The sequence below is a fragment of the Crinia signifera genome, chromosome 4, assembly GCF_055691185.1.
Source record: "Crinia signifera chromosome 4, ASM5569118v1, whole genome shotgun sequence".
NCBI classification, from domain to species: Eukaryota; Metazoa; Chordata; class Amphibia; order Anura; family Myobatrachidae; genus Crinia; species Crinia signifera.
The window spans coordinates 21483303-21508041 of NC_139220.1; the positions used below are offsets into that span (position 1 = coordinate 21483303).

Below are 24739 nucleotides of genomic sequence, written 5' to 3' on the forward strand. Positions count from 1 at the left end.
CCTTTTCCCATGTCGACCTAAAGGTGTCGATCTAATGACTGTTGACCATCATGCTGTAGACCAAATGACCGCATCCCGTTAAGAGACCCCCTGCCTGCCACTGAATGCGCACAGCATCTATTGAGTGTAGCAGAGGGGCTTGTGTCAGCATCATTCACACTAGGCCACGCCCTGTTGACCGGCGCCAGTTCCTTTTTGGGTGTGCACATGCGGCTCAGTGGCGCGAGCATCCTGACCTACCAAATGACATAGCTGGGAGGGATGCATACAGTATGGCTGCACTTAAGCCTCGTTTCTTTTCCACAGCCAATATAGTTAATACATACCTCCCAATTGTCCCGATTATCGCGGGAACATCCCGTTTTTTTGGGACGTTCCCTCGACCCTCCCGCGGTCGGCAGTGTCCCACAGCGGGGGGGAGTTGGGAGTCCCCCCCCCCCGTCGTCCATGAATAGACGCTCAGCGGCGTAAATATAGCACCGCAGCCCCCGCCACCGCGGGGGGGGCTCTGTGCATGTGGGGGCGCCGGGGGGCTGCGGTGCTATGGTTAAACCCCCCCCCCAATCCCCCGCAGACTTACCTATCTCGCTGGTCCCGGCGGCTCCGTTCTTCTGCTGAGGACCACCACAAAATGGCCACCCCCATAGAGCACACAGTTCTCTGAAACTGTCTGCTGTACGGGGGCGGCCATTTTGTGGTGGTCCTTAGCAGAAGAACAGAGCCGCCGGGACCAGCGCGATAGGTAAGGCTGTGGGGGATTGAGGGGGGTTTGCATGGGCGGCGCGGCAGGGCGGGGGGGGGTAGGGGTGCTTGGCGGGCCCCCCCCAACGGCGGGGGGGCACCCAAAACGTAGCTACGCCACTGTAGACGCTGTGCACGTGCAGGCAGAGGGGCTGGTCAGCAGCTTACAGAGCGGCGAAACACGTTGAAAGATATCAGTAAAAGATATCAGTTCAGTGACGTCACCGGGACCTTCTGGACATACAGATCCTTAGCTATATAGCCAAATTGACCTGCATGTTCAGCCGAGAGGGCGGGTCATTAGCAATGTGCAGGAGCGCGCATCGTAAACAATATTGAGCCTAATTCAGACTTCATCGCGCAGCACATTTTGTTAGCAAATGGCCGGAACCATGTTGCGCTACAGGTGGGGCAGATATAACATGTGCAGAGAGAGTAATGGTGCCCATACACTTGTGCGATGGTATGCGATGCAATATCAAACTTCGATGTTGAAGCTCCCCGTGCGATAAATCGCATCTCAAGTGATTTTTTTGCATTCGATTTGCATACAATTATGCGATAAATCGCATTCCCCTTGCTGTGGGGCATGCATAATAGAGAATGGGTGGGTTGGGGTGGAAAGGGGGGGATGATGACTCTGGGCTTGCTGGGCCCAACATAAGGGGGGAGGAGCATAGAGGAGGGGCACTGGACCTGGGGGTGAGGAGGAACACATGACCTGGGGACATGACTGCACTGCGCCATTGGTCCAGAGTTGTATACCAGGGAAGTCTCTCCTCACCTAGGATTAGATTCTCCTCTGCCCAGAGACTCTGGCTTTTCTCCTGCGCATAAAGTGCGGTTTGGCCATGTTTGCCAGGCAATACCCAGGTGTTAATGATGACTCAAGAGCAGACAATGCTGGTCGGGTGCAGCTCCTGCAAGATGTCACCATTCCTCCTGCAGTGAACCTGCATGTCCAGATGACACTTGTCCTTCTCACTGTTAGCATTGAATGTTAGTGCTGCATTTCCTTTCTCCCAGGGGCCGTTATCTCCCAGGCGCCCTCAGTGGGCCCACCCTCAGGTCCCTGTGTCCTTAGGCAGCTGCATAATGTAAGCGGTGGCCCTGCTTGGAGCTAATAAATGCAGGTGTCAGAGCAGAGGGTAGTGCTAGAAAAAAGAAGCCAGAGGCAGGGGGAATACTGGGAGGAGAGGTGAGGGATAGGTAATGCAAGAGCATGGGGTCAGGAGGGGAGGGGGCAGCCTGGAGTAGAGCTCAGCTTATTGAGGAGGGTCCAGCTACTTACTTCACAGTATGGCTTCCCTGAGTGTCTTCCTAATAACTCTGGAAGACAGCACAACAGCACCGAGAGCAGCCCTGAGCAGTCTGGTTAGTGACATCCAGTACTAGGGATGGCCATCGACTATCGATGTTCCCAAAATATCGATGGTCAAGACCTAGTGCTCGATGTTTTAGGCATCGATAGGTTGAGGGTCAAATAGTTTGATGCCATCGATGGATGGCATCCGATGGCGATTTTTTGCCCTTCTGGCTGCTGGCCAGCTGCCCGGCTATACCACCCTCTCCGAGTCCGACTCTGAGTCCTAGACTGTCTCTGACTCACTCCGAACTTAGCAAATTGATGAATGATGTCATGTGGCGCAGCAGCACTGGGGACTTGAAGTTGTTTTTGCGCGTGCGCACACTGGCGGTGCGAGTGCCGCTTCCTCCTTTCCTTGGCTCAGCTGGGAGACGTCCGTGATGTTACACAGTTGGACTGGACGGAGGAGCCGGCTGGGTGCGTCCACGGCGCACGCATGCACAGAAGAAAACCTTATTATCCAGTACGACTAGGTAGAGTTCTATCGCGCATGTGCGCACCGCCCGGCGGTGGCGCCCGACCCGTTCCTCTGCGCATGCGCAAGTAAGCGATGGTGGGAACCATTGATGGCTGGCAAAAGAATGGTTTATAGACATCGATGGTTCCGTCCTAAAATGCCATCGATGGCAGGCATCGATGGGGGATGTGTCGATGGCCATCCCTAGCCAGTACAGCACCTTAACAACCACATCGCAGCCCTTATTCCAGCAGCTGCAGTGACCCAGATAACTCCGCCCCCAAACCAAAACTCCACCCCCTTCCTCCGTGGCCACGGTGCTGACTGAGTGTCTCATCAGAGCGTTCGGGCGCACACTGTATGTCTATCTTGTATGTGCATGTGAACCTGCCTTCGGCCCCAAATAGCTACATTATACTGGCCCAGGGGGCAGTTGGCACCCTGCCCCCGGCCCAGCCCGCCACTGTACCTGGGGATATATAAACTGACAGAACACGCATTGCGATAAATCTCATGTGATCGCACATGCGATAAATATTACCTGCAGCATACAATATCTTGAGATGCATGATTCGACCAACGTGTCCGTAAGTCACGTTGGATGACACATGCGACTTGTATAGCAACCAATTTTTATTATGGCTCTCATGTTATAGACTGTACTAGATAAATAATTGCTAGACTGATGGGTTACTGTTAGCCCCACCAGTGACGTATTTGAAATCCTTGATAATGTGAAATACAGGTGAGGCACTAGCACAGCATCATGTGAGTGAGCCACCTGTCACCATACCTCCCCTCCCAACATGACACATTCCAAGAGGGAAAAGATGCTCTGTGCCTGGACTTGGCTGCCAGTGGCAGTTGCAGAGTTGCAGGGCTGTAGCACAGTCCAAACTTCAGATAGGGGAGCTGCACCAACTGTGACCCCAAACTCCATAGTCTCAGGCTCACTGGCAGGTGTGAATCCCCTATTTGAATTTTGGATAGTGGTGCAGTCCCACCTCTGCAACTGTCACTGGCAAGGAAGTCCAGTAACAGAGCATTTTGTCCCTCCTGGAATGGGTAATGTTGGGAGGCATGTGTGAGCCACCTGTCACACATAGTGTGAATTGGCGCAGATCTCACATCTGCGCCAACTCACCCAAATGGAGATCCCCTTGAAAATAATGCAACTGGTGAAAATAAGTTTAGAATTTGCAAAGGATAAAAACTTCTATTTACATCAGCAGCCATAAGGTAGGTGCCCTTTAAGACCATTGTGACATCACAATTGCAGCTGACATCACACAGCTGCTGAAGTCACTGAGCCTCAGAACTTAGTCAGACACTCTAGGTTGCGGTCACGTTTTGTGATATTGATAGTGTGTTTCGTCTAAGAGTCCTATTCTCGTCTTCGGACATAATATGGGACATATTTTGAGAAAAAAAGCGATGGAGGAAGTGTGGAGGTGTAAAGGAAAGAAAATGCAGAAGAGAAGGAGACAGAGCAGGCAAAGAAAGCAGGCAGCAAAAGAGGCAAGAACAAATGCTTTGGTCACAGGCTGGGACACGTTTAGGAGATTTATCAACAAGAAGAGAGATTGGTTCCTAAACTCATGCAGAAGAGGCCCCAGATTTTGGCAAGTGAGACACAGAAAGAACTTGTCCCTTGCTGAAGCTCCAGGGGAAGGGAGCAACCATTTGGCAGGTAGATGCTGGGACAGGTTTACTGGTTTTCTTAAAAAGAAAAAAAATCAATTCCTAACTGCAATTAGCATAAGACAACCAGACATCCCACTGGCTCAGCAACCCACAGAAGAGCGCGCCACTGCCCCCTTAACAGTGGAAACATTGACTTTTCACTCACTACTCGGAGAGGGAGGTTTTGGCAAAGTGATGCTCGCGACAGATGCTGTCCACAAGGAGAGAGTAGCTGTGAAGATCTTAAAGAAGAGAGCGCTACTTGAAGTCTCAAATAGGGTGGCGATACTAAACCACGAGGACATTTTGGCCGAGTGTGGAGTATTACGGTTGGCTCACGAGAGTCCTTTCCTGACCAGCGGATACGCAGCCTTCCACACAGACAGTTACGTATACTACGTAATGGAACTGGCTGGCAGAGGGGACCTGTTCAGTTTTATGACGGAGAGCACATTGTTGAGCCCAACCACAATACAATTTATCGCGGCAGAACTGGTCTGTGGCTTGCAGTTCATGCACGCCAGAGGAGTCATACACCGAGACCTAAAACTGCAGAATGTATTGCTGACCACAGAAGGCCATGTGAAGATCACAGACTTTGGGCTGTCCCTAATCAATGCATATGGAGAAATTGATGCCTTTGACATTGCTGGGACACCTGGCTACATGGCTCCAGAAGTGTTAAACCGCCAGCCATACGGTGCAGGTATAGACTGGTTCGCATTTGGAGTTATGCTCTATTTGCTCATCTTAGGACACCACCCTTTTGGATGGAAACCTGCAGAGAGAAAGAGGAGATCCCGTAAGCAAGAACCATCGTATTTCCGGCTTAAGGATCCCATAACAAAGGACTTCTTATCTCAACTTCTATGCAAAGACCAGACCCTCCGGCTCGGGGTAAATGGTAACGTGCGAGAACACCCATACTTCTCTTCTGTGACCTGGGAAAGCATAGAGACTGGAAAAGCAGCATCTCCAGTAGTCCAAGAGTACAAGTACATCAGAGATCCAACTCTTGTGTCCTACAGCGACGTCTACAACGAGTCACTCCCTGTGTCCTACAGTGAAGCCTACAAAGAGCCAATTCCTGCCATGGACCAGAGCATATTTGATGACCTCCAATTTGTTTGCCCTGAATGGGGTGAATCATACCATAATGTGCCAATGGAGCCGGATACTCTTTCACCAGTTGACGGCGACCTGCACAAAACAGAGTAGGAAGATCTTGGTCCTGCTGCCTCTGCTGCCTGCCCCAACATCAGCTACGTCTCTGGAGATGTTCGGTTTGCCATCTGTCAAGCAGTCACCACTTTCCTTGTCTTTAGAACTGCACTGGGGATTAGGGCTACTGGCGACACCCCACTAAAAAAACGACACTGAGCAGCCACCCCATGGGTGTGTTGGAAGCGCTGCTAATTATTTTTAAATGTTGACAGTTACATCCAACTCATTGATAACTTAATTACTTAAAGATTTCAAGGTAAGATTTCAGGTGATTATTCTTAAAGCAAAGCTGTACGTGAAACTTAAGCTGGGTGCGTACTAAGTGCTATGTCGTCCGATTGGACTGATATCGCCTACATCGCTCAGTGTGTACGCTCAATATGTGCCCTCCCGCAGTCGCATTCAATGTCGTCAGGTTTGATTTGCTGCACATCAAACCAAGTGATATCGCTACTGGTTTGTTGCCTATCTAAGGCAAACTGGAAGACAAACGATATGTCGGAGCGATTTGACATCACCTTCATCCCACTTCTTTGAACAGACCGGCAACAAGGTTGTTGTAGTGCAGTGGTTTCAAACTCAAAGCACAACAGCTGTTGTGGAACTACACATCCCAGCATGCCCTGCCACAGGTGTTATATAATGGATTGCTAAAACTGTGGCAGGGCATGCTAGGATGTGTAGTTCCACAGCAGCTGGAGGGCCATGAGTTTGACACCACTGGTCTATTCTGTCTTGGAGCAATGATAAATCACTTGCGACCCCAAAAAATTTGAGAAATCTAAAAATTAAAGGGAGTATACCAGTAGAAAGAGAAAGGAGCAATGTAATACCCTTCTAAACAGGACAAGTATAGGCCTACAGCAATAGCAGCCCGTGTACACACCTATGGGGGACTGCTTTCCTGCTGCCCTAATAGAGAGGGTGGCAGCCTTGGTAGCAGGGCCAGATTAAGCCTTGGGGGGCCCAGGGAACTTAAGACAGGGGGGTCTGGGGGAAGGCAAATGTATATTACATTGTGTCCCTCCCAACATGACCCATTTCTGGATGGATAAAATTTTTCAATCTGGACTTTTCTCTAAATATATAATTGGTGTCATCTGTTGTGAACTATTTCATTAATAAGAAAAGTAGTTCATCACAGGTGGTTGCAACCCGCAGCATGACCCTAACCGTCCACCATCCACAGCATGACCCTAACCCTAACTATCCACCCTCCACAGCATGACCCTAACCCTAACTATCCACCCTCCACAGCATGACCCTAACACTAACCGTCCACCCTCCACAGCATGACCCTAACCCTAACTGTCCACCCTCCGCAGCATGACCCTAACCCTAACTATCCACCCTCCACAGCATGACCCTAACCGTCCACCCTCCACAGCATGACCCTAACCGTCCACCCTCCACAGCATGACCCTAACCCTATGAGTCCACCATCCACAGCATGACCCTAACCATCCACGCTCCACAGCATGACCCTAACCGTCCACCCTCCACAGCATGACCCTAACCATCCACCCTCCACAGCATGACCCTAACCCTAACAGTCCACCATCCACAGCATAACCCTAACCATCCACCCTCCACAGCATGACCCTAACCCTAACCGTCCTCCCTCCACAGCATGACCCTAACCGTCCACCCTCCACAGCATGACCCTAACCCTAACCATCCACCCTCCACAGCATGACCCTAACCCTAACCGTCCACCCTCCACAGCATGACCCTAACCCTAACCATCCACCCTCCACAGCATGACCCTAACCCTAACCGTCCACCCTCCACAGCATGACCCTTACCGTCCACCCTCCACAGCATGACCCTAACCCTAACAGTCCACCATCCACATCATGACCCTAACCATATACCCTCCACAGCATGACCCTAACCCTAACAGTCCACCATCCACAGCATGACCCTAACCCTAACCATCCACCCTCCACAGCATGACCCTAACGTCCACCCTCCACAGCATGACCCTAACTGTCCACCCTCCACAGCATGACCCTAACCCTAACAGTCCACCATCCACAGCATGACCCTAACCCTAACCATCCACCTTCCACAGCATGACCCTAACGTCCACCCTCCACAGCATGACCCTATCCCCTGATCCATTTGGAAGTTCTGACGGGCGGTGTGGAGTCACGCACTGCAATTCTGCTTCTTGGCTTCCCAACCGTCGGGATTATTATAACTGCATCCCACCCATAGCAGTACACCATAAAGCAGGCTTGCCTATCCTCCCGGAATGACCGAGAGTTTCCTGAAAAATGGGTACACCTCAAATCAAATAAAATCAACAAATCGCGTCATTGTGGTCCCGCCTTTGCTGTTCATTGCCTGTAATACTGATATTGCATAGCTGGGGTGTGGTCATGATGACGGGATTGCAATGGCCATGACCAACTCAAGGCTCTGCTGTTTAGCTCCGCCTCTGGAGCCACCCCTTTCCCAGTAGGGATGGCCATCGACCATCGATGATTAGAAAACATCGATGGTTGATGGCCGATGTCGAATAGTTTTGCCATCGATAGGGGAGAACCAGATGGTTTCCCACCATCGATGTCAAGGTTAAACGAATAGTTTTGTTTTCCTTTTTCCTGATGCACAGAGCATAGCTCCGCCCAGGACACCCGTGCAGCCCCGCCCCCATCATTTGATTGGCCCACAGGCCAATCAGTCAGAGAAAATGGATGACCATCGATATGTAAAAACATCGATGGTCATCCATTGCATAGTTATGGACCATCGATGGTCAGTTGCACTTTTGCCATCGATGGAAAACATTGATGGCAAAGGCACCGATGGCCATCCCTATTTCCCAGAACACCCGTTGGTCCTGCCTCCTCTAGCTGCCTGCCCTCTCCTGGAGAACGCAGCCTAAAAGTAGGCAACCCTATAGAGATTATGCTGGATCACCCAGAAATGACAGTACGCCAAGCTGAGCAAACACATCTATACTGTGCAAATACTAATACACTGCCTTACAAAATGGCTGATGTATTGTTTCCAGGGCAAGGAGCAGGGGTCACCGAGTCACCCACTAGTCACATAACTTTATAAACATCATTTTGTTCATATGTATAAATGATAATCTGTGTATTCTGCATTTAGTCAGTGACATTTTGAGCGGCGGCTCTTACCTCTGCGGAGGAGGGGGGCTGCCAAGATGTGCCCACGCCTCGGCTGCTGCCGCTTCTGTGCTAGTGGTCCACGCTGCTGCCGCGGCTAATCCCGGCTCCAGCAGTATCGTCCTCGGTACTGTGCATGCGCAGAACCAGTTTTTGGGGCTGCCCTGCAGCTGTGCATAGAGAGGCATCCCGGAGGGAGGGAACACCTCCCAATGGGACTGCCTTGAGTGACTGGCAGGTTGGAAGTACAGTAGGAAGTCATCGCCAGTCACAGTGAAGCCAGATCAGTCTCACAGACTGCAGCCCTGCAGCCCATAGGTTAAGACCGCCACTGGACATTTTTTTGTATCTATAACTTCAAACTGTGAGCAATGCACCTGGTTATAAGTAAAGCAGGGAGTGCCATGGGGGTCCCCCAATCCCCACCCACCGCGGGATGCGGGACAGTCCCAAAAACAGGGTGATAAGTGGCCGGTGATAACGCAGCAGCCAGTCTGCTCCTAACTGTCATTTTCCTGTAACATGACAGTTGGAGGCTGATTGGCTGGTGCATTATCATCTTTCACCTTAATCACTTTACCAGGCTTAATACATCTGCCCCAAGGTGTAGTACTGTGCATGATGTATAATGACAGACCTCTCTGTTACCCGACTGCACAGCACCTGCCCAGGGATGCTGGGTCTGAGAGATGCTGCCAGACAGTATTGCTGCTCTGTCCTCCAGCACAGCACCATCGCCTCCCTCCACTCACTGGGAAACGTGGGGACTTGGGGAGGCCGTTGGGGAGGCCGCTATTTATAGACTCTGACTGACTAAACTGTTCACCTCTCTGTCATGTGACCTGCTGCCGAGCCATCACCCCATGCATGACCCATTCCAGGAGGGAAAAGATGCTCTGTTCCTGGACTTCCATGCCAGTGGCAGTTGCAGGGCTTCAGCACAGTCCAAAATTCAGATAGGGGAGCACCACTAACCGCCACCCCAAACACCACAGTCCGGGACTCACTGGCAGGTGTAACACCCCTATTTGAATTTTGAACAGTGGTGCAGTCCCACCTCTGCAACTGCCACTGGCAACAAAGCCCAGGAGCAGAGCATTTTTTTCCCTCCTGGAATGGGTGATGTCACCCCGTCACTCACTCCTCCCATTGCGCCCCATCTATTGCACATGTGTCTCAATGGAGCAACAACAATGAGAATTGGATAGATGTATAGATAGAGAGAGAGAGGGATGCACTAACATCCGTGGACCCTCTCCGCCACACTCCGCCAGTGGCTCCTCCTCCCTCCCTTACCTGGCTACTTGCTGCTGATTGGCTCTCCTCCTCTTCCAGGTGCAAGCAGCACAGCACTCACTGTGGGGTCGGCGGGGGTCCGTGTGGGGTTGGCAGGGTTCCATGCAGGGCGGCGTGGGTTGGCTTTAAGAAGCCCATAGGCTTTTATGGGGTATACCCCCTGCAGTGAAAACCCAGCATGCAGGTTTATAAAACGCTCCGCAAATGTACACATGCGCAGACCCCTCTCCTTCGGAACTGGCCCGAATTCGTCCCCGTCCCATGAAAGCTAAATCACCCCCCAATATATGATACCTGTTAATAAATAAACACGGACGTTAGACTAATCAGCCCCGGCAAACACAGAGCAGTATAATCCAGAATAAGGAACAGTCTTTTGTTCCTTTTTGCAGTCCTACTTCTATGTACATATCATTATCATTCAGTTGTCATTTATATCCCGTCAATCAACCGGTAACGCCAGTAGGCCGCCCTTCTGTGCCGGCCCAGGGAATCCTGCAGGTGAGTGTCTATATATAGCACAGTTCCCAAGGAAGGACCTGTCCATGCCTCCGATGGAAGGGGTAGGGGGGGGGGGGGGATTTATTTTTCACAGCAAAAAAAAATCTATAACTTTGCAAAAAGAAAAACCCCAAAAAAACAAAAAATTCCCCAGGTGCATTTTGCATTGAAGATGAGCTGGCGTCGGGTATAGATTGTGTAGGGGGGGATTTATTAATGAGTTCTGCAAGGCAGCTCCTATGCCTGAGCTAGCACTGATTGAATGTACACTATGTGCCTGATTGAAGAAGTAGAGTCTGTTAAGCTACTGTACTAAGCAGCATCATTCATCAGCACTTGGACAGCTCCTCCTCCGATGCTACACACCCACCCACAGCTCATACAGTAGCTGCTGTCCTAGCCTTTCCTCCCCTTGCATTATGACAGTGCTGCCTCTCCTCTGGCCAGTGTACTGTGCATGTTACTACCACACAGATGTAGCAGGCTGATCTGACGAGGGGCAAACCACACTCTGATTTCCGCTCTCCCTGCCTGATATTTTTAAGCATTGCATTTTGCATTTGGTGGAAGTCAGATACCCTGGGCTGGAGATTGCATCCCTGGCTCCCTGAAGATGTTGGGCAAGGATTACATGTTGGCTATTATCATTGTCAATTATGATGGTAAGTTGGTTTTGATTTTACACTACAGCCCTGATTTCCTTGCAATCTCCCCCCCAGCACAGAGTTGCATTGCCAAGCATAGGGTCATTATTAGTTACAGGATTGCTGTAGCTATGCAGACTTTCATGATGGTCTCCAGGTAAGCACTAATTAATGCATTCATCGAGATCCCTTATTATTTATTATTACTATTATTATTATTATTATCATCATTATTAATTATAACATTACAATTATAATATTATTGTCAATTTTATAACTATTATTATTGTTAATATTTTTTTAATAGTATTATTAGGTACTTCCTAATCTTTGTGGGCACCGCTACGACAGTTCCGTTAGCCGCTACTTAACCGCTACGTAAGGATTTTCGCACCGTTGTCTCCTGGCGGGCTCGCTTCACTCGCCACGCTTCGGGCTCGGTGGCTCGCTCTGCTTCGTTTGCCACAACTTTACTAAAGGTAATACATGGTGGCGTGGACACAGGAGAGTGGCGTGGACCCATGGTGGTGGCGTGGGCCCAGGTTGGTGGTGCGCAAAAGTTCCTGACCTGATACTGCTTCGCCGTACAGTACGTACGTAAGTTCCGTAGCGTAAGCAGTGGCCGCAAAGATGAGGAAGTACCTATTATTTTTATTATTGTTAATATTGTTATTATTGTTATTGTTAATAGTATTTTTATTATTATCATTATTACAAAGAACAACAATTAAATGAGACTAATGCACTTTATTTGCAATTTAAAGGGCTCAAGCTTTAATGCTATTGAACAGTATTATAATGTTTTGGTCTAGTGTACTTAGTAGTGTAATGTCAGGCAGCACGCTACTGTATATAGTTGATATTGATTATTTAGGGAGTGTTTGTTGATTTGTAAATGCGTATTCAGCGTCTGACAGTGATTAAACCTGGAACTTAAGACAAACTATAGATTTCCACCTTCGCACTCAGTTACACAGAGGAGGAATTGTTGATCTATTTAGCAGACAGGCGTTGTGACAAACTGTTGGTGGGATTAATGATTTTTGTTGTAAGTTAGAAAAATGTAGAAAAATGTTTCGGGTTCCGGTGTATTTTGTGCTGCAGCTGTCGGTTTCCGGTGTATTTTATGCCGCAGATATGGGTTTCTGGTGTATTTTGTGCTGCAGAAGTCAGTTTCCGGTGTATTTCTGGTGCATTTTGTGCTGCAGATGTCGGTTTCTGGTGTTTTTTGTGCTGCAGACGTCAATTTCCGGTGTATTTTGTGCTGCAGATGTTGGTTTCCGGTGTATTTTGTGCTGCAGATGTTGGTTTCCAGTGTCTTTTACTTTTTACCTGGGCACGGGTCTGTTGAAGGCTCCCGGGTCCTGCTTTCCCCCGTTGCAGGGAGCCGGGCAGTGGGGAGAGAGATGACCGGCTCAGCACATGCTACTCAGTGCTGTGTGCTGGGCTGGGGAGAGACACAGCTGCAGCGGCAGCCTGTCCTCTCTCTCCCTCTGTGTGCAATGATACATCCTGCACAAATAGCACAAATTGCGGAGGCCCCGTCCCCGACCGGTGGCCATGCCCTCTCCATTTTACAGGGGCTCAGCTGATCTGTCGGTTCCCCTGATTGTACTCCCAGAGGGCATCCTCCAGGCGAAGGTGAAACCCAGTCTGTGAGAGACCAGATTTTATTAGGACAATTGCCGCTGCTCTTTGGGCAGATCTGCAAAGGAAAGCGCTAGTTTTAATAATAAAAGGTAATGAAGAATACCACAATAACCCCCTATGTATAGTAAGATTTTCCAATCTGCACGGCGGCAGGGTTAGAGGTAAATAAGTTGAGGACACAAGGTTTGTGGGTCAACGTTTCGGGCTCCTGGCCCTTTATCAAGACATCAAAAAACAGTGCATGAAAACTTACATTTATAGGTGAGCAGGGGGTACCTCGTGCAGCAAACACCTGTGCACCTCCAGTCGGGGTAGTGATGACGTCACCGGCTCACAGAGCACCGGTGATCACTGAGTCACCCGGGGGCATGTGTCTAACGTGGGAGTGGTAGTCATAGCAACAAAAGTGTATGTGTGGGCACTGTTTTTTGATGTCTTGATAAAGGGCCAGGAGCCCGAAACGTTGACCCACAAACCTTGTATCCTCAATTTATTTACCTCTAACCCTGCCGCCGTGCAGATTGGAAAATCTTACGAGTGCCCACCCACCTCTTCGTATATATATATGGCAAACTACTCCTCACCTCTATGAAGTGAAGTGAAGTACCGCCGATGACCACTAGAGGCCACTCAACGGACCAAATGACTCCTTTGTGTGTGCTAAAAGATGTCAGAACAGAAAGTGAAAGCAATTTGTACAGGGAAACTGATCTAAGAGTTTGTGGGCTAAAAAAGTTCACAGCTCTAAGTGAAAGTAAAAACTGTCACAGCTCAAAGTGAAAGTACATTGCAGAAGGCGTAATTTTGACGGGTTTTGAACTAGTCATGGATATATTATTTAATTGCAAATAACTCATGTTTATTCCAAGCAGTATTACTATTGAACGTGTTGTTATAGGGAACCATCAGGTAAAAACACAAGTCGGATGTTTATGTTTTATGTTTAATGACTGTGATTGGAGCTATTTAGCAGATTTCAGGAGGATTGGTTGAGGCTCATTTACTTTATAGCCACCTTGCTGTTGGTTTATGGCTGTGCATTATATAGACCTTATTAGTGCCAAACCAGTCACCCATGTGAGTGAGCCGGAAAATAAATCTCAGCTGGGAAGCATGCTAAGCATTCTGGGAAATGGGAGAGCTAGGCCACTAAAACCCTTTTATTTACTTACAACTGGACTCCATAAAATATGTTAATAAGTGACTGGTGTCCCTATTACATTATGTTGAAAAACTAAATAAACCATATTCCATACTGTGTAATACAGAATTTTCCAATTTCACTGCGCTCTCCGATCTGCTGCCTGCTTTCTATCCAAGGAGCACCACTCCTCTATACATACATACTAGGAAAAAAAAACCAAAGGATAGTGACTAGCGATGGCCATCGACCATCGATGATTAGAAATCATCGATGGTTTATGGCCGATGACGAATAGTGTTGCCATCGATGGGGGAGAACCAGATGGTTTCCGACCATCGATGTCAAGCTTAAACTAATAGTTTAGGCTCATCTTCCTCTCCCGCCGCTCTACCTCCGCCTCCCCCCTCTATCTCTTCACTGGCTCCCCATTCCTTTCCGAGTTCTCTTTAAACTCCTCACCACCACCTAAGGCTCTCTCCTCCTCCACCGCTCCTTACCTCTCGTCACTGATCTCTATCCACACTCCCTCCCGTCCTCTTCGCTCCATCGCTGACCGCCGACTGACCTCTCACCTAATCACCTCCTCCCACTCCCGTGTACAAGACTTCTCTCGCGCTGCCCCCCTGCACTGGAACAACCTCCCGCCACCCATCAGGCTTTCTGATTCCCTTACCGCCTTCAAGTGCTCCCTCAAAACCCAATTCTTCTGTCTAGCCTATCCCTCCTCCTCCTAACCTTTTTCGCGCCTCCTATCCTGCCTACCCTACCCCTCCATCCATTCCTACTTATACTACTGTTTTTCATTCGTCCACCCACTTCCTTTTAGTCTGTTAACTCTTATGAGTAGGGCCCTCCTTCCTCACATACTCACCCTACCTCTTTACCTCACCTGTGCTTCTGCCCGGTTCTTCCCTTCCTCTACTTCATCTTCAGTCTCCTCGACAATTTCGACACCTACTTCAGAACTGATGCTGAATTTTGAGTTTCACAACAGCTGGAGGGCTACACAGTTTGACCATAGCTAATCTGTGACTACATTTATAGAATGGGCGGAACCGGCCCTGGACATAGGCCATATTGGCGAGTACTTTGGGTGACATTATTCCCTAAGTGCACAGGGCTCTCTGCACCCACGTTACCCAGCCCACACTTATAGGACGCTCCTCGGGCACATGACGTCACAATGACAAAATAAGCACTGCTGTAGCTCTACTGCTGGGGTGTCACTTCTACTGATGGCTCTTCCATGTGTTTTAAGCCTTGGAAAGAGATAAAGTAGGGAAATTCAACCAAAGAAACCAAACAGCTTCTAACTGTCATTTATTTAGCACAGTATTTTAAACGACAGAAGCTGATTGGTTGCACTGGGTTTCCACTTTATTTCTATGGAGGCTTGATACCTCCTGCCCCCAATGAGGAGAGAGATGAGGGCGTAGTCACCAGACCACATGTCCTCGGCCAGCAGCATTACCATGTTGGCACCAACTACCAGTAGGGGAATCAATTTGTGGCCTACTAATGAGAAAAGGGGCACATCTAAATTCCTTCCTAGTGCATTGAATTGGTCAAGGCTGGCTCTGAGGATGGGTCCTAGACTGAACTGCGTGTGGCCCGGAGCACATAAGGACCTTATCCAGATCCATTCGCTCCCCTGCGCGATGGTCAGCAACTGCGCATGTGCATAAAGTTTAATGCGCATCTGCAGCCACAATTGCTTATTTGCCGGCCCATTCGCATCTAGCAGTGCGGGCGGGGGGCGTGGTGCGGGGAGGAGCTGCACCCATGGGAATGCCTAGCGTATATATATATATATATATTAACCAGAATATACAGGCCACGTGGCTGCAGAGTTAACTTGCCGGATGCTCTCCACAAATACACCCCTGTCACAAAGGGGAGCCCAAGTCGGCGGCACTCACGGTAATAAAAACGTAACAATACCAGTTGATTTTTCAACATTTCAGTGCCCCTACACTTTAAACTGTTACGTTTTTTTTTATTATCGACAGTGAGTGCTGCTGACTTGGCCATCTACTGTATATGTATAATTTATCTAGAACAACCCCCCCCCTTAGGAAATGCTGCGTTTGCCCCTGCTGCTTGCAACATTTGTGCTCTGCAAAAGCCTAAAGCACTAATATCCTCACCGTCACCAGTTGGCTGTCTTTTCAACTGGCTCTAATGTATTTCCCAATTAGCAGGCCTCGATCTTTTAATTTGTACCAGAATAACAAATCATTTAAGCCACAGTGTGTTCTGGCCTTAAAGTGGAATGTTGTTAAAGTAAATACAAATACTCTGTTAACATAAAATGTAAGTTGACTTATAAACCAACATCATACCTCTCAACATTGGCATTGGTGGTAGCGGGACATATGTGCGCGCCGGTTTTGGGGGTGTGGCCTCTCTGTCAATGGTGTGTGGCCTACAATCGTGGGACTCCCACAAGGCCATGCCCCGGTTTCCCTGCTCTGGAGGCATGGCCAGCGCTATGAGAGCTGCTGGCCATGCTCTCTGTCTCTGAATAATAACTTTTCTCAATGTCTAATGCATGTCTAACTTTTGTCAATATCTAATGCATGTCTATCTATCAATATCTAACTAATGCATGTCTAACTTTTGTCAATGTCTAATTAATTAATCTCTAACTTTTGTCAATGTCTAATGCATGTCCAGTGGCGTAACTATAAATTTTGCTCCCCCAAGCCAAACTATTTTTAGGCGCCCCCCCAGTTGCTCCCAGTGCCATGGAGTTACCTTATATCCAGCAGCTGGCAGGCAAGAAAGCTGCAACAAGTCCTCACTCACCGAGGGGGGGAGCTGGAAAATTGGTCCTGGGGAGCCACGGCCACGGCGTAGGCTTGTGAAAAGCCGACTGCTGGGTACTCGGTAGCCAGGGCCGCCGAGAGGGGAGGGGTGTGGGTACATTTTACCGTGGCCCGCGCCATTCAGGGGGCCCGGGTCCGAGAACACACAAAATAATTAATTTTTTTCAGCAACTGGTGCGTTGCGCGGATCTAGCGGGCGCCGCCGCCGATACATCAAAGGAGGATTGGGGAGAGGCTACGGCGAGCGGGTGCTTAGCACTGCTTACTGTTTGTGTTGTGTGCAGACAGTAGCAGCGGCAGCACTCACACAAATAAAAACGCCACTACAGCGGACAGTGTCAGCGGCTGACAGCTTGCAGCATTGTAGCGCTATGTGCAGTCGGGGCAGGAAGCGCTACTGATGTGAAAAGACCGGCCGGACACTGACTGGTTGAATTCTCTAAGCTAGTCAGTGTCCGGCCGGCCTTTTCATATCAGCAGCGCTTCCTGCACCGACGGCAAATAGCGCTACAATGCTGCAAGCTGTCCGCATCCTCGCTGCTGCACATAAGTGAGGGGGGAGACCTGCGGGCTGCGGCAGCCTAATGTCAGTGACGGGTGCCGCTGACACATGACTCTGATATAATTGGCGGTAGCTATCCTGTGCCGGGCGCCCACTACAGACCCGCTCCCCCAAGTGGCTGCGGGGGCTGCCACACGATAGCTATGCCACTGGGCATGTCTATCTGTTGTCAATGTCTAATTAATGCATGTCTAACTTTTGTCAATGTCTAACTAATGCATGTCCGACTTTTGTCAATGGTTAACTAATACATGTCTAACTTTTGTCAATGTCTAACTAATGCATGTCTAACTTTTGTCAATGTCTAATTAATGCATGTCTAACTTTTGTCAATGTCTAACTAATGCATGTCCGACTTTTGTCAATGGTTAACTAATACATGTCTAACTTTTGTCAATGTTTAACTAATGCATGTCTATCTGTTGTCAATGTCTAATTAATGCATGTGTAACTTTTGTCAATGTCTAACTAATGCATGTCCGACTTTTGTCAATGGTTAACTAATACATGTCTAACTTTTGTCAATGTTTAACTAATGCATGTCTATCTGTTGTCAATGTCTAATTAATGCATGTGTAACTTTTGTCAATGTCCTAACTAATGCATGTCTAACTTTTGTCAATGTCTAACTAATGCATGTCTAACTTTTGACCCTTCTGGATCCCGGCAGGCATTTGTCTGTTCGAATTCACCTTGAGAACTACTGGACAGCTTTAGATGCGGTTTTCACAATCCTATATAGAATTTGCTGAGGAAAGTTTAGGTGAAGGAAACATTAATCTATGACAAAGGGGAGTCGAGCAGTGTCGATTTTAGTGAGGCAAATCAAACCATTTCTAACCATTTTACTGCAGGTGGTCATTGCTTCTATGGCAGATTACAGGGGCTCATGGTTATAGAGCTCCTGCATTTCTACCCTATGGCCCTTATTCAGATCTGATTGCAGTACAAATGGGCAAAACCATGTGCACTGCAGCTGGGGCAGATGTAACATGTGCAGAGAGAGTTAAATTTGGGTGGGGTGAGTTGAAACTGAAATTTAAATTGCAGTGTAAAAAGAATGCAGCTAGTATTTACCCTGCACAGAAACACAATAACTCACCCAAATCTAACTCTCTCTATACGTGTTCCATCTGCCCCACCTGCTGTGCACATGATTTTGCCCATTTTCCAAACACATTTGTACTGCGATCAGATCTGAATAAGGGCCTATAGGTGGAATTAGCAGTAAAAGTTATTACCTTTCCTGGAGTTTCCCTGTAGTTGGAAATACGGAGGCAGCATCCCACTGGTAGTTAGATAATAATTAGGTCTTTCGAATCTTCCAAGTGCTTAATTACAAATGTGTCACCTCACGTGGGCGTCCTATTTATGAGAAATGTTATAATTTCACAAGTACTTCTTGTACCGTGCCTGAAAGGGCCGTCATTATCACATTTACGGTTTAACACTTTTTCCGACAGAGTTTAAGAGACCTGTTGCCACTAAAAATTTGGGATATCATATTAAGGGGCATATTTTGCTATCGAGTTTTAGACCCAATAATTTTACTTTCTTATCCACACATTTCATAACAATAGAAGATCAAGCACCAACGAATGTATCACTATACATCCATGGGAACAGGGGCTCCGAAATGAGCCCATCCCTGTGGGGTGTAGTATAACACCCCAACAGTTGGGATTCCGACAGTCATTAGCGCGACGTCGAAATCACAACTGTGGGGACTCAGACAGGGGGGGGGAGCACATCGAAGCCCCTTGCGGGCCCGATGCGCTCGCCACACTGTGGGCACAGTGGTTCGCTACGCTTGCCAACTATTTTAATCTCCCTCTATGGGGGTCATGGACCCCCTCGAGGGAGAATTGCTGCTGCCCGTGTGTCGGGCTTTTAGCAGTCGGGATTCTGACGTTGGGGTAATGACTGTCGGAATCCTGATTCCCGGTTAGTCCTCCGGCACCCTCCCTGGGATGTATTTGGATAGAAGTGACCTCTGTCTCTATCTATCGGGAAATCTGTGCATGTGCGGCCCATTGACCATGCATGTCCAGCGGCCATTTACGCTTTTCGTGAAATCCGAGCCAATAAGGTATTGCATACCACGTTAAAGAGCCACGTGATAAACCGTGTACTACATCCAGTGACAGTGGGTGCATTGGTCAGGACCTCACACTCTGTAAGGGAGGAGAATTTGGGGAGGTGTTGGAAAGTTACCAGACCACACCTCTAGGCGTTTCATAAGGACTTCATCAGAGGGCTGGCCTGTACCTGGCAGCCAATCAGAAAGCCCAGCGGTACTGATTGGCTGTCAGCCAGTCAAAGGAATCTCCTCTGCATCCAGGACTGATTAGGCGCAGTGCCCACTACATGGAAGGTGGTCCCCTAACTACACAATCAGCCAGTGACTGGCATCTTGGCATCCTTCACTGTGATACACTTTCACTTTGATCTGTGACAGTTTTTACTTTCACTTTGAGTTGTGACAGTATTTAGCCCACAATCTCTCCACCTCTCCCCCAGTCCCTATCTGCTTCTACCTCCAATCTATGTTTTTTTTACAGCTCCCTCTCTTCATATACAGCAAGTTTGACACAGATCAGTGCCCCTGCAAAACTTGCTTTCACTTTCTGTTGTGACAAATTTTTAGCATACGAGTGGCATCTAGTGGTTAATGGAGGTACTTCACCTCATAGAGGTGAGGAGTAGTTAGCCTTTTATAAATATAGGACCCTGGGCCTTATTCTAGTTCACTCTTTCTGACAAAATCCTTCTTAGATAGACAAAACCATGTGCACTGCAGGGGGGCAGATGTAAAATGTGCAGAGAGAATTAGATTTGGGTGGGTTATTTTGTTTCTGTGCAGGGTAAATACTGGCTGCTTTATTTTTACACTGTAATATAGATCTCACTTTGAAGTAAAACCCCACCCAAATCTAATTCTCTCTGCAAAAGTAACATCTGCCCCCCTGCAGTGCACATGGTTTTGTCCATCTAAGAAGGATTTTGTCAGAAAGCGTGAACTAGAATAAGGTCCCCTGTTAGGACAAGCAGAGGTGGCTTCTGCTATGGGTAATGGAGTATTGAGGTATTACTGTGCTTTATTGTGTCACATCCTGTATCAGCAGTAAATAATCAGGTTATCAGTAGTCATTTGTGGGGCCTATTCATTATCGCTAATGAGCCCATTACATACAGACACTAGTTTAAACTTTTATAATCACTGTCCGTATGCAAGGCGATTAACAGGAAGCTGGTGTTTGTGGGTGGTAACCAAATGTTTTCTGGGAGTGTCAGGGAAAATGTAGGCGTGCCCAGTCATTTTCAGGGAGGGTCTGTGACGTCAGCTCCGGCCCAGATCAGCCTGTGTCTATCGCACTGGCTGAGTATGTCCTGGGTTACGCACACACTGGGAAAATCATCACACGGTGAATGAGCTGCAGCAGTCCGCCGAGCTACGATATTTTCTCAAGCCGTTCGCAGGCTTGCACTGGGCGGGATTTCACTCTGGTGGGGCATGAGTTTTTCATGATTTTTTTTATTTAAACCGACTTGTTCTTACTTCACAATCCAACTGGGCATAGAGTTAGATTATATAGTATGTCGATGCAGCGAGGCACAAGTAAGGGGACGCGGTAAACTTATGTAGTGTTCGTGTCGGCAGACGAGACGTAGACATAAAAAAAATAGAAAAACTGATATCAACCTTTTCCTGTGTTGACCATTTTAATATCGATCTTTTGTTTGTGGTGAACTTTTGGCAATTTCAACCTAGACCATGTCGACCTTTATCATGTGTCGTCCCAGTGCCTGTCGACCAATAGATGTCGACCTAATTACCGTTGACATAATAATCCACACCAAGTAACCGGTGAAAAATGCATGGAAGTGGATCGATGCTCCTTTTCCAAGGCATGTCGGGCAAAGTTTGGCGACCAAGCAAGCCCACGAGGGAACCCATCTTCACATTTTTGGCTTAGATATGACTAAACCAACCATTTTAATAATTTTCATGACTTTTTGACCCTGTCAACCAAATGTTTCGTTATATTACTTTGAGTGTATGTATGTATGTATGTATGTATGTATGTATATCAGGGTTGCCGACTTTGTTATTCTCCTCTCCGGGAGAAGCCCGGAGACGAGAGTTTCAGCAGCCGCTCAGGGGGCGGGGCTTAAGCGTGACATCACTAAGCCCCGCCCCCATGATGTTAAACCAGTAAATTTATGGATCTCCGTGGAGATGTCGCAATTGTGTCATTTTAGCTCTGCCCCCTCCTCTGAGACCCGAGGATTGCGGCATTTTAATGCCGCGATCCGGGGGACAGCGGGGGTGCCCCCTGAATCCGGGAGGGTTGCCCACCCTTCCGGGGGCCGGGAAGGGGGACCCGATTTTCGGGAGACTCACGGAAATTCCGGGAGGGTCGGCAACCCTGATGTATATTGTGATGAAACCGAGTTAATTTCACCAGAGAGTGAAGTTTTTCTCTGGTCACAACTACCCTGTAAAGCGTTAAGGAGGAGCCGTCCAGCCTCTGAGAGAGCGTTTTGCAGCCAGGTAAGCGAACCTGGTTCACTGCAAACCCAGGAATGGGCCTCTGAGGTGTGCTTGAGGGAGACAAGGGTGGGCTCTCAAGCACACGGCTCCAGTCCTGGTTTTCAAACCTTTACAGCCACAGCTGGAAAGTGGGCTGATTGCAGTTGAAGGGGTTTAAACCTTGTTCAGTCTGCTGCTCATGGCGCTGATCATGCCAAAAAGTGGCCAGTTCATACTTACCGTATTGTATAAGTCCAAAGAAGAGAGGAGTCACTCACCACCCTTGCAGCAGTTAAAAGTAGATTTTAATCATACTGTATAGCGACACCAATTTACAGTTCTAAATAAATACACAGAGGATTTATCTCATCTGTCAGTTCCCGTTTCCTTTGCACAGATGTGCGACCGTCCTACCAATCAGCTTACACTGGCACACGCCCGGACACAGGCAGCCATTCCCGACCCCTGAAACACAGCATTTTGACATTGTAATCCTCCAGCTCAGAGCCTTCATTTTCTTGATTAAATCCTCTGTGCTGTCAGCAATGTGGAGCAGATTTATACCCTCTCCTAAGTGCAGCTCTAACATCATACGTATTGTCTGCGCTATTTTATTAGACAATCTATAACCTGCACATGTTTCATTTCTCTTTATTTCCAGCTCAGAGCTAAGGCAACGCTGCTGCCAGGAGAGAGGCTTATTTAAGGTTTTGTTTGAATCTTTTGGCCAGATCATGAGTCGGGCACTCTGCCAGTGTCGGACGTAGTAGGGCCATGGCGTTTCATTGCCTGTTCTTTCATAGGCACGGATGTGCACCTGGCATTGCTGCGGCATTTACGTAAAGTGGCAGATGGGTGACACAGGGGGTTATTCTGGTTCACTCCTTCTGGCAAATTCCTTCTCAAATGGACAAAACCATGCTGCACTGCAGGTGGGGTAGATGTAACTTGTGCAGAGAGCGTTAGAATTGGGTGGGGTTTTACTTCAAAGTGAGATCTATATTGCAGTGTAAAAAAAAAAGCAGTCAGTATTTACCCTGCACAGAAACAAAATAACTCACCCAAATCTAATTCTCTCTGCACATTTTACATCTGCCCCCCTGCAGTGCAGCATGGTTTTGTCCATCTAAGAAGGAATTTGCCAGAAGGAGTGAACCAGAATAACCCCCACAGACACAAACGCAGCTTTGGGCCTTCGTGTATTTATCTGACAGACATTGGTAGAGAGATAGACAATGATTATGGTCGCTGACGCAGAATGGGAGTGGGTCACTGCGTCAACCAAATTTAGGTCGACATGCATTGGGTCAACAAGGTTGGAATATCGACACAAGCATTAGGTCGACAATGGAAAGGTCGACAGTCAAAAAGTTGACATGAATTTTCAAGTGTTTTTGAGCCGACGTGTGCCGACAGGCGGTATTTCATGCCCTACCATCCACTAGGGCGTGGAGGGGGAATATAATAGTGTGCGAAGCATAGTGAGGACAGCGTCCTGTCGACCTTTAGTGGTTAACATAAACATCCATTCGCAGGCTATGTGGAAACACCCACATCATTCGATGTTCGCCGACCATCGAATGATGTGGCGAGTGCACGCATATATAAAGTGACTCTCAGGTCACTTATATTATGTGTACACACCCGACAGGAACTGGGCGGGCAGCTGACATCTAGTGATGTCAGCTGACCGCCCCCCGGTACCCACGTCACAGGCTGATAACCATGGGAACACCCAGCGTTGCCATGGGAACGCCCATGAAACGCTGGGCGTTCCCATGGGCGCTACTATCGGCCTCCGCTAACCACCTGCAGTCTTGGGCACCTGCGCCCAGCGAACAGTCTGATCGCCATGGCTGCACGCACTCGGGGTATGCAGTGCACATGCGCAACATCAGTCCCCCGTACGCACGGGGGATGCAAATGAATTAAAATAATCCCCATGGTAACGACAGACAATAATCAAGTAGGCATAAGTAAAAAAATAGTAATACCACATAATGGAAGTAGGTCAATCTCCGGCTCTTACTCCATGCTTCAGATAATAACATGCGGGGTACAGGGTGACATTTACAGTATTATAACGAAGTGCTTTATGCAATGTGAGACATAAGAGGTAAATGAGGACGTAATGAAGCGAAATGAATGTGTTAATTAGCCGCTGAAAATGACACTGAAGTGCGCACACGCGGTTTGTTTCTGCATAATCAGCCACTCATGCATATTTAGAACCATAGAAATAGAAAGTTTCTGTTCCTGTATATAAGAAGAATGGTCTATTCAGGCTGATGTGGTCAATGTAACCTGACCTGACCTTGTGGCACCTTTACACAATTCATTGTACACCTCCTCAATTGCAAAGGTTCCCCATTGCAGTGATTTGTGGTATTCAGCAGTGCGACTGGTTCCCAGTGAGATGATAGGCCGCGTATTCAGCAGTGTGACTGGTTAGTAGTGAGATGATAGGCCGCGCATTCAGCAGTGTGACTGGTTCCTAGTGAGATGATAGGCTGCATATTCAGCAGTGTGACTGGTTCCTAGTGAGATGATAGGCTGCGTATTCAGCAGTGTGACTGGTTCCTAGTGAGATGATAGGCCGCGTTATCAATGACGATATAAATACGATCAAAGAACAATAAGTGAAAAGCGTAGGTTACGTATTATGTCCGTAACCTGCGTACCCTTTATTCCTAGTTACGTGCGGACAAAACGTAGCGCAGCGTAGCGTACCTTTACTGTGTGTTTTACACGGTAGAACCAATGCATTAATAGGAGATCCCTTCGCAGTACTTTGTCTCTAATCTGCGAATACACCTTTAAGGACAATGTCCGTAATATACCTATCGCAATATGCGAATAACAGACGAAACCACAGTATAAAGGTGAGGAGATAGAAACTCCGTAAATAATGTCATTAGTCCCTAATGGACAAAAGGGGATTACAGAAATAGGAAAAACACAGTGTAACA

The 24739-nt window shown here is 48.1% G+C and overlaps 1 protein-coding gene across 1 annotated transcript in view; it reads left to right on the forward strand.

Moving 5' to 3' along the window:
• The first annotated feature begins 10738 nt into the window (after positions 1 to 10738).
• The window catches only part of APBB3 (amyloid beta precursor protein binding family B member 3), a 43268-nt gene continuing 29267 nt past the window's right edge, over positions 10739 to 24739 (forward strand). The window contains exon 1 of the mRNA XM_083181392.1: positions 10739 to 11070. Within this exon, the coding sequence (XP_083037518.1) occupies positions 11022 to 11070 (49 nt within the window). The 5' untranslated portion in view covers positions 10739 to 11021. The remainder of the gene's footprint in view (positions 11071 to 24739) is intronic.